This window comes from Bufo bufo, chromosome 3 (assembly GCF_905171765.1).
Source record: "Bufo bufo chromosome 3, aBufBuf1.1, whole genome shotgun sequence".
NCBI lineage: Eukaryota > Metazoa > Chordata > Amphibia > Anura > Bufonidae > Bufo > Bufo bufo.
In genome coordinates, this window is record NC_053391.1 from 369,148,728 (window position 1) to 369,165,306 (window position 16,579).

Below are 16,579 nucleotides of genomic sequence, written 5' to 3' on the forward strand. Positions count from 1 at the left end.
TTCATTCTCAATTTCATGGGGACACGAGTCATTTCCAAATACCCATTGATAGGCATACTTAAGACACAGGGGCCAAAGGGTATGATCTCGACTTTATACACACACCTTCTTGATCTCAAAATACGATCCAAACCTCTGTTGGTCGAGACTAGGTGGAAAGAGAGGTTGCCACAAATCACTGATGAGGAATGGTCAGAGGCTTTGAGTGCACCATCAAGTGTATCGCCCTCTCTCAATAACAGGCTAGTTCAACTATTTATTCTTCACAGGAGCTATTTAACACCCACCAGGTTGCACAAAATGGACAGGATAGACCACACGAGATGCCACAGATGCCAGAAATCCGCATTATTTTGATCACATCTTATTTGGGACTGTCTGTACGTGCAACCCTTTTGGAAAAAGGTAGTGGATATTATATCTACATTGATCACAGAGGTGATACCCTGCTGCCCTAAGATTTGCCTTTTGGGGATAGTGGATAGTGATATCCGCTCCCTGTATGTTTGTACATTTTTGAGGGAGACCCTATTCCTAGCCAGGAAAGCGATAGCTCTCCGTTGGATGGCGGACAGACCGCCGACCATAGGTCAATGGAAAGCGTTAGTAAATCAAATCTTGCCCTATGAAAAAAATAATGTATAGTAACAGGAAGTGCCCTCAGAAATTTGGGGACCTTGGTGCTCTTCCCCAGTCACTGCATTGCCATCTCAGGCTACTTTCACACTAGCGTTCGGAGCGGATCCGTCTGATGTTTCATCAGACGGATCCGCTCCGATAATGCAGACGTTCTGAACGGATGCGTCTGCATTAAAACTTAGAAAATTTTCTAAGTGCGAAAGTTGTCTGAGCGGATCCGTTCAGACTTTACATTGAAAGTCAATGGGGAACGGATCCGCTTGAAGATTGAGCCATATTGTGTCATCTTCAAGCGGATCCGTCCCCATTGACTTACATTGTAAGTCTGGACGGATCCGCACGGCCAGGCGGACACCCGAACGCTGCAAGCAGCGTTCAGGTGTCCGCTCACTGAGCGGAGCGGAGGCTGAACGCTGGCAGGCGGATGCATTCTCAGTGGATCCGCCTCCACTGAGAATGCATTGGGGCCAGACGGATGCGTTCGGGGCCGCTCGTGAGCCCCTTCAAACGGTGCGCACGAGCGGACACCCGAACGCTAGTGTGAAAGTAGCCTCACATGCACTCAGTGCAAAACGCATACCATTGTTTATCTCAGTGTTTCATTGTTTGTGCGGGAAAAGTTGGGATAAGAAGGGATTGTACATCATTAGGAGACACTATATTATTCTTGCTGCTTTTATTGTCCTAATTGACGAAATGTATGTCATTCTTCCTTATTCCAATAGACTCCACTGCGGAGTATGTATCTTCACGTGTATACTATGTAATATTGACACATGTGTTAATGTACCAATTTTCACTTGTTATTCTCAATAAAACGAGTTTAAAAAAAAAAACATTTTACTTTCATTGGTGGTGCAGTCCCTCTCTCATTGGTGGCAGCAGCGGCACAGGGAGGAGGGAAAGACTGCTTCCTTCTCCCCTGTGCTGCTGAGGAGAACACTGAGAGCTCTGACAGCAGCGCGCTCATTGTTCCGATACTAGTCTGCGCAATAGCGAAGCCTAATATTGAAAAAAAGGCAAATCCTGGTATCTAGGTCAATACCAGGCAAAAGTATAGATTGGTATCGAAAATTCGATACCCGAAACAACCCTAGTGTGAACATCATCTAAAATATGGTCTATTATACGTCCCTTTCATTTACTTGGGGTACTTTCACATTTGCATCAAAGTTTTCCAGTATTGAGTTCCGTCCTAGGGGCTCAATACCGGAAAATAAACTGATCAGTTTTATCCCCATGTATTCTGAATGGAAAACAATCCGTTTAGGATGCATCAAGATGTCTTCAGTTCAGTCTCTTTTTACGGTATTTGGCCGGAGAAAATACCGCAGCATGCTGCATTTTTCTCTCCGGACAAAAATCCTGAACACATTTAAAAAAAAAAATTCCCATTGGAATGTATTAGTGCCGGATCCGGCATTAAAATTGCTGCATTGGCGGATCCGGTCTTCAGACCTTTAAAAATGACACCGGAGAGACGGATCCGGTATTGCAATGCATTTGTGAGAATGACCCGCATCCGGATCAGTCTACAAATGGTTTACGCTTGCATACGGATTTCCAGATCCGGCAGGCATTTCTGGAGAAGGAACTGCCTGCCGGAATCCAGCGACGCAAGTGTGAAAGTACCCTTAGTCTGCTGGTAGTGGTGCTGGAAGGTGTAGGTGTCTGTCTAGGTGGTGTATTTTTTGGTTGCATGATTTTGACTGTGCTATATAAATAGTATGCCCATTTTATTTTAAGTCAGCGAAGGCTGTTATGTCCATGTGGCCTAATAAGACATGTGAAAAGGGTTGTCATAATGAGATAATACCCTTAATAAATGTTGGCACATTTTACTTCTGCTGTTAAAGGGGTTGTAATATTGATGGCCTATCCTAAAAATAGGCCATCAATATCGGGTTAGAGAAGGTCCGACTCCCAGCACCCCCACCGAAGCATTAAACTTCAGTTAGGCACTGTTCAGACTGGTGTCAAGGTTTCCCTATAACGCTGGAGTTCTGAGGCCGTCACCATTCCTCTGCTTTGGGATACTTGCCAACGTTGCTCTGTCTGTGCCAGTGGGCCCAGCCACCAAAGCCCTGATGCTGTTCTGCTAGGCCAGGGATCAGCAACCTTCAGCACTCCAGCTGTTGTGTAACTACAATTCCCAGCATGCTCCATTCATTTCTGTGAGTTCTGAGAAGAGCAGAGGAAGTATGCATGCTGGGAGTTGTAGTTTCACAACAGCTGGAGTGCCAGAGGTTGCCTACCCCTGTGCTAGGCCTATGTAGTCTATTGCTTCCACCTGCAGCCTCTCCCCTTAGGACATGCACATGTACCTCTTGACTTCTTAAAGGGCCAGCGCACACACCTTCATCTGCCCCACTCTATGGAAGCCTGCCTTGGGGTATTTTTAAGGCTCCTTCTCCAGTGGGCAATAGACCGATTTAGTTGACTAGTCCCTGCATAGTATTGTTTGGACCATGTATAGACCCTTGCCTGTTAACTGGATTTGACCCTTGACTACCTCACCATCTCTCCCACTGTTCCTTATGTTGACTGTCCTGATCTTTGGGATGTTTACTGGATTGTGTAAATACTGCCCGCCCTGACCTCTGCTTGTTTCCGGACTAAGCTCACATATAGTGTGATTTCTTTATGTATAGCAATTATTTAGCATCGTGCTATTAATATAAATTGCCTTTTTCTGCAGAACATCTGGAGACGCCTCACGCCTGACCTATGAAAGTCATCAATGATCCTTCCATGCCCGGAGCAGGCTCTGAGCGGCGAGTGTTGTTATATCCATCAGACAGGGAGGACCCTTTTCCAGGAACTATGGAAGAGATAAAAATCAGTATAGTTAATGATCGAACAACTGGATTGAAACGAGAAAGAGATGAAATCTCAGCAGTGACTCCTTCGGCTAAGAGATCATGTCGTGCTGGGTTTAGTTGTAGCACACCTTCATCTGCCTCTACCCGTAAATGGTCCTCCCAGAACCCGGGTTTTGCAGCCTGGCATCCGCTAGGGGAAGGTGATGAGTTGTTGGATGATTCTTTATTGGATCTGTCCAGTGATGAGAGTAACTCTCCCTTGGGCTTGACTCAGGATGAAATGGACACCTGTTTGCTGGATGATAATGATGACTCTTGCTATGCTGCTGAACCTTCAATAATGTATAATGAGATGCCTACATTTGTGGTCACATTTACACCTTCAGAGTCAAAAAATGAAGGAAAGAATAGTGGCGCTTCACTTTGTGAGACACTGGAGATTGCTGACATTTCAGCTGAAGAACTAGAGTGTGAGGGAGACATAAGCAGCTATGCTGCAATGCCTCCATCACCCTCCCATTCAGCTATAGACCCTGCAGGGGGGATCGAATCAAACCAATCCAGTGTATGCAACGTGAAATCCCCTCATGAGTTACTGGCAGCTAAATCGGTGATGGGCAGCCATCTGCCAACACCACTGTCGGACCGAAAGGAAGCGCCTGCTTCTCAGCTTCCTAAGTCATGCTCTTCACAACCTCTGCAGCCATCCATCTCATTATATAGGATTGATGATGCAGAGAATAGGAGTGAGGACCCAGGCTTTGTTTTTGATTGTGATATTGACAATATCTTGACAATAAGTCCTGGGGTTGCTTTTTCATCAGAAGAAGACAGTGGTGTACAAATGGCAGCCAATACCACTAAAGGTACCAGTTCAGTAATATCAGACTCTGCAATGTATCCATCACCCTCCTATTCAGCTATAGACCCTGCAGAGGTGATCGAACCAAACCAATCCAGTGTATGCAATGTGAAATCCCCTCATGAGTTGCTGGCAGCTAAATCGGTGATGGTCAGCAATCTGCTAACACCACTGTCGGACGTAAAGGAAGCTCCTGTTTCTCAGCTTCCTAAGTCATGCTCTTCACAACCTCTGCAGCCATCCATCTCATCGTATTGGATTGATGATGCAGAGAATTGGAGTGAGGACCCAGGCTTTGTTTTTGATTGTGATATTGACAATCTCTTGACAATAAGTCCTGGGGTTGTCTTTTCATCCGAAGAAGACAGTGGTGTACAAATGGCAGCCAATACCACTTCACTAATATCAGACTCTGCAATCCCTCCAGCGGATTTAGAGTCTGATCAGGTTTTAACAGTCCATGCGGCAAGCTCCAATACTTCAGATGCAACTCAGAACCATCCCCCACCTCTTAATACAGATAGCTTACCCAAGGTTCATCATCATCATCCACCTGCAAAACCAGAGCCCATAAATGAATCTTTACCTTCCACAACTTCCCCTATAGTTACTGCAGAGCCAAAACTGACCACTGAGTCTCCTGGAACCGAACAAAATGTAGAGTCTGAAAAGCCATCCAAGGTTGAAGAAAGTAACGGCGTTCAGAACGATGAGTCTACCTCAAAGCCAACAGATCCAACTCCAAGTGCTACTGGCAGTCAGTCCAAGGTATGTTCCTGGATCTACTCACATTTTGGTTCTAAACCGTCATAAAATGGGAAATGTAGTTAAATACCAAAGGAATGTTAAGGAGTTTGTATTCCAGTATATAATGAGGTACTGCTCCACCCTAAGGTTATATTTATAGCAAACATTTGAAGGAATTATGTGATGTGTAGGGCATGCTACAGGCTTGAAACTTTGCAACTTACTCTAAAATCCAATGCAAATGGGTGTTGGAAAACCTTATTGCTTTTTACTGTACTTTCTTGCAGCTGTTCTTTGTGGGGCAGCACTCAAAATCCCCCATGTCTGAATGTGGTCTAAATGAGCGTATGTGCCTACAGCTGAAATCTCATTGGCCTATGTGAAGGATAACTCATCAAAGTTTACTTCTCTGAGGATATGCTGGCGTGGGTCTGGGATACCAACTGATCCTGTAAATGAGTGGGCTGCATCGCTGGAGCGAATAGGGCTATCTAGAGCTCCCTTCACGGCCAGGTGGCATAACAGGTGGTTCATGAGCACAGAGTTTAGATAAAAAGAAAATAGGAATACTTTGTATAATAGACTATAACGTATGGAAGATGCAGTATTTACAGGTAAAGGTAAGGAATGTGGACAGCCTGTATTATGTACTGGAGAAGATAATTTCATAGACTGCTGTCCAGTAAAAAGTAGCCATATACCGTATGCACGCTGCTAGTATTTGCAGAACGGGATCTCCAACCTTGAAATGGTGACGATTGCCACAGATATCTGCTTCATACAGACTGAGCAGTGTATTCTACAGTATAACTGATCCAGTCATTTGGCAAAATGCCCGTACCAGCAGTGTTGGTGAACAGAGTTTGCAGTATGTAGGAGGATTTGTTCAAGGCCAGAAATGATGTCAGTAATTATCTGCTAGAGTAACAGATATGGTTTCTCAAAGTTACCCCTCTCGCTTTCTGGAGTTGTCGTATTAGATGGGAATAAGGCTGTTCATACCAGTTGCATAGAATGCAATGGATTTACCCCAGCTGGGTATGTTCTCTACAGCATTCAGTAGTGGGCATGCCCTAGCCTCAGAGCAGGCGTTCTATATGAAGAGGTTGCATAACTGAATAAAATAACGCTCTATACTGACACTTTATTAACAGCTGATACAACACTGGATGCCTTCTGCTTGGCTAATAAAGTATATACAGCTCTACAGAGTTCATTATAAAGCAAATGCAGGGGCGTAGCTATAGTGGAAGAAGCTGCTACTGGGCCCGAACTCGGAAGTCCTTGAGGAGGACTGAAAGATTTTGTCAGAACCCCCAGCAGTGACCTGACATCTCAGACCAGGCTGTTGGGCCTCATCTGAGATCAGTCTTGACTCTCCACAGGAGTGTGGGTTGCATGGGAGGTCAGGATTGCTGGGAAGGGAAAGGGGGGAGGGACCCGTTCAAAAATTTTCTTTGGGGCCTAGGTATTTGTAGTTACACCACTGAGCAAATGTATAGTGGCTAACTTTCTCGTACTTTTTTCCATTGGGGGACACAGACCATGGGTATAGCTTAGAGGTATTAGTAGGAGGGACACTATGCAAATATTAAAGAGAGCTCCTCCTCCTCGGGCTATACCCCCAGGCTCCACCAGGAGGAACTCAGTCTTTGCTTAGTGTCTGGTGAAGGAGGATGACACTTATTGATTCTACTCCTTTTTGTTATTTTCTTTCTAGAGGGGGACACAGGTCTGCATTGCGCCTTCCTGGTCCCCCGTGGAGTGCCCGCCGCCGTCTGTTGGACGCTGCCTGGCTGTCTCCATTTTCCCCCAAGAAGACGAGCGGATCCGGGCTCAACCTGTTAGCTCCGGCATCCCACCAGCTCCTGGGTCACCTGCTGCTGCCCTCCATCCAGAGCACTGTACTCAGGAAATCAGATGTCTGAAGAGGTGAGCCCTGCTGGTACAGAACAGAGGAAGAAGACTGCAGGAGCAGATAAGTATGGTTTCCCCTCCCTATGGGATTTGGTGGCGGCTGGCTGATTAACTTCCTGACACTGATATCTTGGGGAATGGATGGGCCGACTGTGTGAGCTGGGAGATGGGTGTTTCGTTCTGGAAGGGGCATCTGGAGGCACTATACCATGATTATCTCCCTGCTGGGACCCTTATCACTGCTTTTTCTCTGTATCCGTCGGTGCCTGCAACACCGGCCCTGATTAGGGGTGGAGTCTTCTCTCCAGCAGCTGCCGACCAGCGGTGGGCCCCCCGCTTATTTGAGGGCCGCCGACACTGGGGTCAACCACCGGCCTTCATTAACCCCCGCCACGGCGCTTTTCGGCGCTGGACGTCTTTTTTCATAAAGCGCTCGCGCTCCTTTCGCGCCTCTATGACGCGTCCTGGGGCGGAGCCTCTGCGCTTCACTCTAGCGTCTGCCGCCGCTTGCTGAGAAGCTCCTCACTCGCGTGGCTGCTCCCTGCTCCTCTCCGGTCTGTGCTGTTGCCTGGGTGGTAGGACTTTTTTAGCCTTATAATTCTGATTGCCATCATGCCTAAGCCTGGGGCCCCCCTTAAGTCTGCCAAGACCTCTTCTCGGACCACAATTGAGTCCTGTAAGGAGTGTCTTCTGCCACTTTCGGTCTCTGGCATCTGTGCCTCCTGCCCTGCCCCTGGACAGGATCATCATCCTTCTCCTCCTTCTCTTGCCCAGTCCAGTTCCCCCCCCCCCGTCCCTGCGGAGCCTGCGGTTCCCACTTGGGCATCTGCCATGTCCAGTGCGGCCGCTGATTTGGCCTTAAGCGCCAAGGCAGCAATGTCTTTTATGGAACGTATGGCAGTTTCCAATCCTGTGGCGCCAACCACTCCATCTCCTCTCAGTGGTTCCCGCAGAGGATGCCTGACTACTAAGAGGCAGCGTGAGCGGCAGCATCCCTCCTCGGATGACTCCGTTTCCCCCCCTCGCCTAGAGGCGCGTTCGAACAACTCTTTCCCTCCCCCCTAGGGAGCGCAAGTCTGAAGGGGAATTGTTTGGCTCGGACGAGGTCATGGAGCGGGACCCCTCGACTTAGCTCTCTGACTTAGTGGCGGCGGTCCGAGACACTTTTAATCTCCAAGGGGATTCTCCTCCTTCCACTAGTCGGGAGTTCGCCCTTTTTCCGTCCAAGAAGCCGGAGGCTGCCGCGTTTCCGGTCCATGAGGCATTTTCCATGGTCATATCCAGGGCCTGGATGTGGACTTGATGGCGTCCAGGCTCAACAACAAGCTCCCAGTGTTCCTTGCTCGCGTCCGGGATCTGAAGGCGTACGGGGTGGACGCGCTAGTGTCTACGTGGCAGAACTTCAGCCTCCTCTATGTCTTCCCTCCACTTCCTCTGCTGCCGAAGGTTCTACGCAAGATCGAGGCGTAAGGGATTCCGACCGTTCTCATCGCCCCGGATTGGCCTCGCCGCGCATGGTTCTCGGACGTGGCTCGGATGCTGGCGGACGCCCCATGGCCTCTTCCCGACAGAGAAGATCTACTGTCTCAGGGCCCACTCCTCCACCGCAATTTACAGACACTTTGTTTAACGGCGTGGCTGTTGAAACCGCCATCCTGAAGCGGAGGGGGTTCTCGGATTCGGTGATATTAGAACCATGATCAGAGCGAGGAAGCCGGCTTCCTCCCGGATTTACTATCGTACCTGGAAGGCCTTCCTTGCCTTTTGTGAGAATTCGGGTTTTCCTCCCCTTCATTTTTCCATCCCGATGGTACTCTCGTTTCTTCAGTCCGGACTCGAGATGGGACTGTCGCTGAGCTCCCTGAAGGGCCAAGTTTCAGCTCTGGCCGTCTTTTTTCAGAGGTCCCTTGCTCTCCTGGGTCCTGTGAAGACTTTTCTTCATGGGGTGGTGCATTCGGTCCCTCCATACGTCCCCCCCTTTACCTCCTTGGGATCTCAATTTAGTCCTGGGCGCCCTCCAGTCGGCCCCCTTCGAGCCTCTGAGGGAGGTTTCCCTGACTTGTCTCACCTGGAAAGTGGTCTTCCTTGTGGCCATAACTTCCATCAGGCGGGTCTCGGAGCTGGCCGCACTTTCCTGCCAGGAGCCTTTTCAGTTTTTTCACCAGGATAAGGTGGTGCTCCGTCCGGTTCCCTCCTTTTTGCCCAAGGTGGTCTCTCCCTTCCACCTTAACGAGGATCTCGTCCTGCCCTCCTTTTGTCCTTCTCCGGCAAACTCCAAGGAACGCGCTCTCCATTCCCTGGATGTCGTCCGGGCCCTGAAGGTGTATCTGACGGCTACCGCCTCCGTTCAGACTCCCTCTTTGTGATCCCCGAGGGACCTCGTAAGGGTCTGGCGGCCTCCAAGGTCACTGTGGCGCGATGGATCCGCTCGGCTATCTCCCCGGCTCGGATTACCGCTCACTCCACTAGGGCGGTGGGAGCTTCCTGGGCAAGGCGCAATCGTGCCTCTGCGTCTCAGCTGTGTAAGGCGGCCACCTGGTCGTCCTTACATACTTTTACGAAGTTTTATCAGTTGCATTCGCTGGCTTCGGCTGATGCTGTCTTTGGCCGCAGGGTTTTGCAGGCTGTGGTTCCTGTTTGACCGTTGGACGTTCCTCCTGGCGGTGTTGATATTTTTTCCCACCCCATGGACTGCTTTGGGACGTCCCATGGTCTAAGTCCCCCAATGGAAAAAAGTACGAGAAAAGGAGATTTTTTGTGAAACTCACCTGTAAAATCTTTTTCTCGTCTTTTCCATTGGGGGACACAGCTCCCACCCATTCTGCCTGTTGCAGGAGGGTTTTCAGTTCAGTGCTTTTTGTGGTTGGACCTCATGGGCCTTGGTCCGATGGCTTCCATTATTTTTCTTGTCTCCTCCTTTTGCAACGCCTGAGTTCCTCCTGGTGGAGCCTGGGGGTATAGCCCGAGGAGGAGGAGCTCTCTTTTTTATATTTGCATAGTGTCCCTCCTACTAATACCTCTAAGCTATACCCATGGTCTGTCTCCCCCAATGGAAAAGACGAGAAAAAGATTTTACAGGTGAATTTCACAAAAAATCTCCTTTTTGTTTTGCAACCTGTATATTTTTACATTTTTGGAAACTGGCAACTAGATTATCTGAAGATCCTGTTCAAATTCTCACACTTAGGCTCCATTCACACGTCCACAAATGGGTCCGCATCCGTTCCGCAAATTTGCGGAATGGGTGCGGACCCATTCATCCTTTTCGGGGACGGAATGAATGCGGACAGCACACAGTGTGCTATCCGCAATTGCGGAGCGCAGCCCTGATCTTCGGGTCCGCAGCTCCGCAAAAGATAGAACATGGCCTATTATTGTCCGCAGAATAGGCATTTCTATAGGGGTGCCAGGCGGGGCGGGTGTGTTGCGGATCCGCAATTTGCGGATCCGCAACACACCACGGACGTGTGAATGGAGCCTTACTGACAAGTGGCCAACGGCTGGCAGGTCCGTGTGGTCATACTGCTCCATTCTGGTAAGTGGAGGACACTTTCACCCTAGCGCTTTTCCTTTCCGGCACGGAGTTCCGTCCTAGGGGCTCAATACCAGAAAAGAACTGATCAGTTTTTTTCCCCATGCATTCTGAATGGAGAGCATTCCGTTCAGGATGTCTTCAGTTCAGTCTTTTTCACTGTTCAGGACCGAGATAATACCGTAGCATGCTGCGGTTTTATCTCCGGCCCAAAAAACTGAAGACTTGCCTGAATGCCGGATCCGGCATTTTTTTCCATAGGAGTGTATTAGTGCCGGAAAATACCGGAATGCTGAATCCGTCCTTCTGGTCTGCGCATGCTCAGACCGGTAAAAATGTGAAAAAAAAAATAGAAATGGATCTGTTTGAAAGACTGATCCGTTCTTGCAATGCATTTGTGAGACTGATACGGATCCGTCTACAAATGCTGTCCATTTGCATGCAGATTGCCGGATCCGGCAGGCAGTTTCGGCGACGGAACTGCTTGCCGGATCACTCTGCCGCAAGTATGAAAGTACCCTTAAAGGGTTTGTCCAGGATTAACTATTAATGGCCTGCCCTCAGGGTGGGCTATGAATATCTGATGAGGCTTTGACACCTTGCACCTCCGCTAATCAGCTGTACTGCAGTAGCTCTGGCGCTGGAACTATATGGCTCTGTCCATTGTGTAGTGGATTGAGCTGGTTACTGCAGCACTGCTTCAACTGAAGCGAATGGAAGCAGCTTTACAGTTACCCGCTCCGTCCGCTGCACTATAGACTGAGTTGAGTATTACTGACGCCAACTTCCGCACGAGGAGCTCCTGCAGAACAGCTGATCCAACACCTGGCACCCCCACCATCAGATATTGAGTATAGGCCATCAATGGAAACTGGAGAAACTCCTTAATTCTGCAGTGTGTGTGATGCAGCAGAGGATCATTCATTTCTACATGACACACACTTCAACAATCACTGACCTATCCATGGTGTGATTTTGCATGGTGTACCACTTCATGGTTTGAGGTACTCCTATATGCTTTTACTTCACAGTAATAGCACTTGAACTGACTTTGGCCATGTTAGCATGCTATGACAGTGCTATGTTTAAAGTTATTGAGCTCTTTAGAGTGGTGCAGATTTGTGTGCAGAAAATCTGTATGAAATCCGTACCAAAACGGCACAAAAAGTAGCAGATAAATCTGTTTTTGGTGCAGATTTTCTCTTTAACACCCCCATTGAAGTCTATAGGAAAACCCCTCTGCAGAAGGTGCGGAATCACATAAGCAATTCACATGCTGCAGATTTTAAAATCCACAAAACAGGTACATTTTCACACCTAGGAAAAACTGCAAACTGTACATAAGATATATTGCAAATCGCATTCGCTTTGCTGGTACTTTATTACGCTGAAGTTTTTCTGCACAAAATTTGCACCGCATGCACCCTTAGTATGACCCATACTACTACCAAGGTTTGTCTATAGAGTTTGCATGGCTGTGTGCTGGATTTTATGCACCTGTTTGTCACAGTTGTGGCTTCACATAACTACTAGGACCCCCAAATAATAAAAGCCGTTCTGACATTCAGCTGTCTTCAGCAGTCCCATAGAAGTTAATGGAAGGGAGTGGAGTGCTCACCATTAATTTCTATGGGACTCACTCAGCTATTTTCAGAACTCCCATAGAAATTAATGGAGAGCACATGCCTGGTGCACTTTCCTTCCCTTTCGGGGGTATTTTTTGGAGATAGGTGCAGATCCCACTTCTAAAACCCCAACCTATCTGACTTTGGTATAGGCTAGTAACCTACAGGAGGTAACCTATATACTTTGCAAACATAAATGTGAAATGTAATGTTTGTGGTGGTTCTTTCCTCTGAACAGATCGTGGCCTCTTCAGCTTGTAAGATGAACAGTTCTTCAGACCCACAAAAGAAAAAGCCAGTAATTGCAGTTACAGCATTACGTGGACCATCTTTCAGGTACCATATATAAAACACTTGTAAGGACATGGAAACCTGAAGACGCTAAAGTAATACAATTTTTACACAATCTGCTACTATAACGTTAGATTTTATGGTACTGCTTCATTTTAGCTTTCATGATGTAAACTGGTATGGTACTTTACCAAATATTTATGGTAGCAGATATGCTATAATAAAACAAATTACAAAAAAGGGAAATCCAGGCAGCGCGATCCAATCACAGCGGAGAGCGTCATAGCAAGGGAGAAGGTGAGTTTTTTTTTTTTTTTTTGTTAGTTTTTTCCCCTCCCTGGCTGTGACGCTGTCCTTTGTGATTGGACCGCGCTACAGCCAGGGAGAAGGAGACGCCCACGGAGAAAGACTCAGTCTCCTCCCCAATGCTCCGATGCTAAAATTAGCATACCAGGCGGAAGAATACAACGGGGGCCACAGCGGGCGAACGGAGCGGCGTCCAGAAAAAATAGTAAGTGCAGTGATCTAACTGCACTATACCCTACGTATCCTGATACTTAGTTTATAATGTCTGGAACCATGAAACGTCTTTTTTTTTTTTTTTTTTAAATCAGATTATTTTTATTGAGATTTTCAAAGCATTTTATGAGACAAACAAAGCAACCCCTCCCCCTCCCCATACCCAAGCGTCCTAGATCCAAGGATGAAAGGTCATCCTTTCTTGTTCATTCTTGGCTTTAAAGGTAATATCCTCGAGATAGGTCATCAATATTGTATCAGTGAGTGCCATATCCTCTTCCTAGGCCATGTGACGTCACCATACATTGATCACATTGCCTTGTTGCAGCTCAGCCCCATTGAAGTGAATGGCGCTGTGCTTGGATAACCCCATTAAAGGGAATCTTCCCACCTTATTTTTTTTTTTATTGCCATATTCTGACTTTTCTGTAGTTATTTATACAGAGCTGTGTGAGGGCTCAATTTTTGTGGTGGGGGAAAATCTGTACTTTTCATTGATGCCATTTTGGGATTCCTCTCACATTATGAATGAAGCAGGCGGCACAGGCACGTGACGTAGTGAGTTACGCTGCCGCCCTCCTGCCTGATACGGAAGATTGTAGTAAGTACTACAGGCTGGATTGCACATGATTTCTAAAGTTTAACATTGCCTACAGGTTAGATATGATTACTACAGTGAGCGGAGCCCGGTGTAATAGAATACAGTGACTGCACCGGGCCCCGCTGCCATTACAAAACCATATGCCGATCCCCATGCCCTGTATTGGGGGTCATTCACTACAGAGGGACACTGTTATGGGGGGGGATCTGTGGATGACCCATAGTATAAGATGCTATATATGTGTCAGCCACAGATGCCCCCATAACAGTGCGTCAGCCACAGATGCCCCCATAACAGTGCGTCAGCCACAGATGCCCCCATAACAGTGCGTCAGCCACAGATGCCCCCATAACAGTGCGTCAGCCACAGATGCCCCCATAACAGTGTGTCAGCCACAGATGCCCCCATAACAGTGTGTCAGCCACAGATGCCCCCATAACAGTGTGTCAGCCACAGATGCCCCCATAACAGTGCGTCAGCCACAGATGCCCCCATAACAGTGCGTCAGCCACAGATGCCCCCATAACAGTGCGTCAGCCACAGATGCCCCCATCACAGTGTCATCCACAGGCCACCATTAGTTCAAAACCCACTAAGCACACCTTTTGGTTCAAATTTTATTCTTTTCTTATTTTCCTCCTCAAAAATACTACTGATGTTTTTCCTATATTGTGTATTTTAGATCACAGCTATCAGATGTAGAAAAGAACAATTACTGCAATCTGGTTTTGATACACATTAGTGGGCAAGGAGAATGCAACTTGGAAGGTAATAAACCCTTACATGTATCTTTATGCCTAAAACATGTAAGCTATTCATACAGAACGGATATTGCAGATAATGGCGTTGTTCAACTTCTATCTCTTTTCTATGTAAACTTTAAATTTGAGAGTCTTATTCTGTACAGTGAAATCGCTCTTCTTCATCCATATATAAAATACATTCATAATATAATTGTCAGTGTGTAGTCTAAACATTAGTAAATGCAGGTTGTCTTTAAAGAGGTGTACTTCCCATGCATTAGTGGCCAAGATTGCGATCTAAAGAATCCCTTCCCCCCACTCACTTTGGCGACTCTCGACATGGACTAACCCTATTTTACTTGTCAATGCATGTTATCCCTGGTGCTTTCATTAATGTACCACTGCTCATGGTTAGTGTATCAACCTGTAGGTCTAGATCAGGGATGCTCAACCTGCGGCCCTCCAGCTGTTGTAAAACTACAACTCCCACAATGCCCTGCTGTAGGCTGTTCGGGCATGCCAGGAGTTGTAGTTTTGCAACAGCTGGAGGGCCGCAGGTTGAGCATGCCTGGTCTAGGGTAGTGATGGTAGCTACACCAAATCCCACTTGTATCTAGGGGCCGAATCGATCCGTTGTTATTGACATACACTCTATTCTGCCAGCAGCATGTGACCAGCACCAGCTAAGTGCCCCTATGATGAATGGAGATGGGACTGATTATCTTTACTATTAATGGGTTCAATTGGGTGCTGTTAATATTTCATTATTTACACCAATTGGGCATAACATTAACCCTTTCAGGCCCAGGAGATTTTTTCGTATTTGCATTTTTGTTTTTCACTCCCTGCCAAAATTTATTTTTCCGCTCACATAGCCGTATAAGGGCATGTTGCACTTTCTAATTCTAACGTTTTAATATTGAATATGATGTACTGGGGAGTCGGAAAAAAATTTCAAATGGAGTGAAATTGGAAAAAAACCTGCAATTTCCAAACAGTTAATGCGTTTTGTTGTTACAGCGTTCTCTGTTCGGTAAAACTGACCTGTTACTTCCATTCTCCAGGTCACTATGATTATGGCAGTACCACAAATGTATAGTTTTTCTTGCACTTTAATACAAAAAAAAAAAATAACTTAAATTATTTTTTCTTTTCGGCACCATATTCTCACCCCTACAGCTATTTTGTAGTTGTAATTTTTTGTGGGGCGATCTGTACTTTTCATTGATACTATTTTGGGGTGTGTGTGTGGCTTTTTGATCACATTTTATCTTTTTATTTTGATCCTTTTTTTTTTTTTTTTTTTTTTTTGGGATGTGAAGCAACCAAAAAAACAGCAATTTTTTATTTCTTTTTTTAAATATACCTGTTGCGCCGTTTGCTGTATGGGATAAATATTTTTATATTTCAATAGTATGGATTTTTTTTTTTCCACATGGCAAACCCCACTATGTAATTTTTTTTCTCATTGTCTGAGGTTCCTATGGAGCTCTACCACAGCCAGTGGCTCCATAGGAACTAATGTGAGGCAGCATCATATTGAGGAATACAGAGGCTGCTGAACAAGCACTCCGGTTCCCCTAATCCTCGCAGGGGGGAGCTAGTACACACCCGGAAGCACGTGCTCCTGGGTTTTTGTGTGTACAGGTGCTGTGGTCACATTTGACCACGGCATCTGAGGGGTTAAAAGTCTACACACTGCATTACTGACGGTCGTGGACATTAGGTGTAGGTGTCTGTTTAAAACGCGCAGGTACCATCTTTAAAGTCCCACCCAGGTCGGGAAGGGTAAGTGAATAACATTAGTTTGTGATGATGGCACTTGTCAAAAACTGCTATATAGACTGCTTAAAAAACTAAAGTCAACGCTTAAGTATCACATTATAACCCCAAGTCACTTAAACTTCACGGATATCAATCTGTCCAGTTAGGTGGCATAAGTGATTGGGAATCAATTTCAACTGCTTTGGTGCTAATGAAAATGACAACAGCAACACAGCCTTCCAAAAAGAGAACGGTTTTGCAGGTGGTAGCCACGGACTGTTACAATCTCCTTATTCTTGACTGAGTCTTTAGTTTTGCTAGTGTCTTTGGGGGTCATTTATCAAACAAATACGCCTAAATTAGGCATATTTCTGGCGAAGATTGCAATCTGCGCCTTCTCCCCACTCACGCCAGTTCTAAAAAAGGGGATGGGCCGGTAGGCCCCTCTCATTTTACCATTTTCTATGCCTGTTTTTTGGTGTAGAAACTGGTCTAAATGTAAGACCGCTAGGAAGCT

At 46.7% G+C, this 16,579-nt stretch overlaps 1 protein-coding gene across 1 annotated transcript in view; it reads left to right on the top strand.

Moving 5' to 3' along the window:
- LOC120995411 (S100P-binding protein-like) overlaps window positions 1-16,579 on the top strand; it is a 42,720-nt gene that overhangs the window by 12,016 nt on the left and 14,125 nt on the right. The window contains exons 2-5 of the mRNA XM_040424589.1: window positions 3,338-4,334; window positions 4,719-5,091; window positions 12,383-12,480; window positions 14,238-14,323. Coding sequence (XP_040280523.1) covers window positions 3,367-4,334; window positions 4,719-5,091; window positions 12,383-12,480; window positions 14,238-14,323 — 1,525 coding nt within the window. The 5' untranslated portion in view covers window positions 3,338-3,366. The remainder of the gene's footprint in view (window positions 1-3,337; window positions 4,335-4,718; window positions 5,092-12,382; window positions 12,481-14,237; window positions 14,324-16,579) is intronic.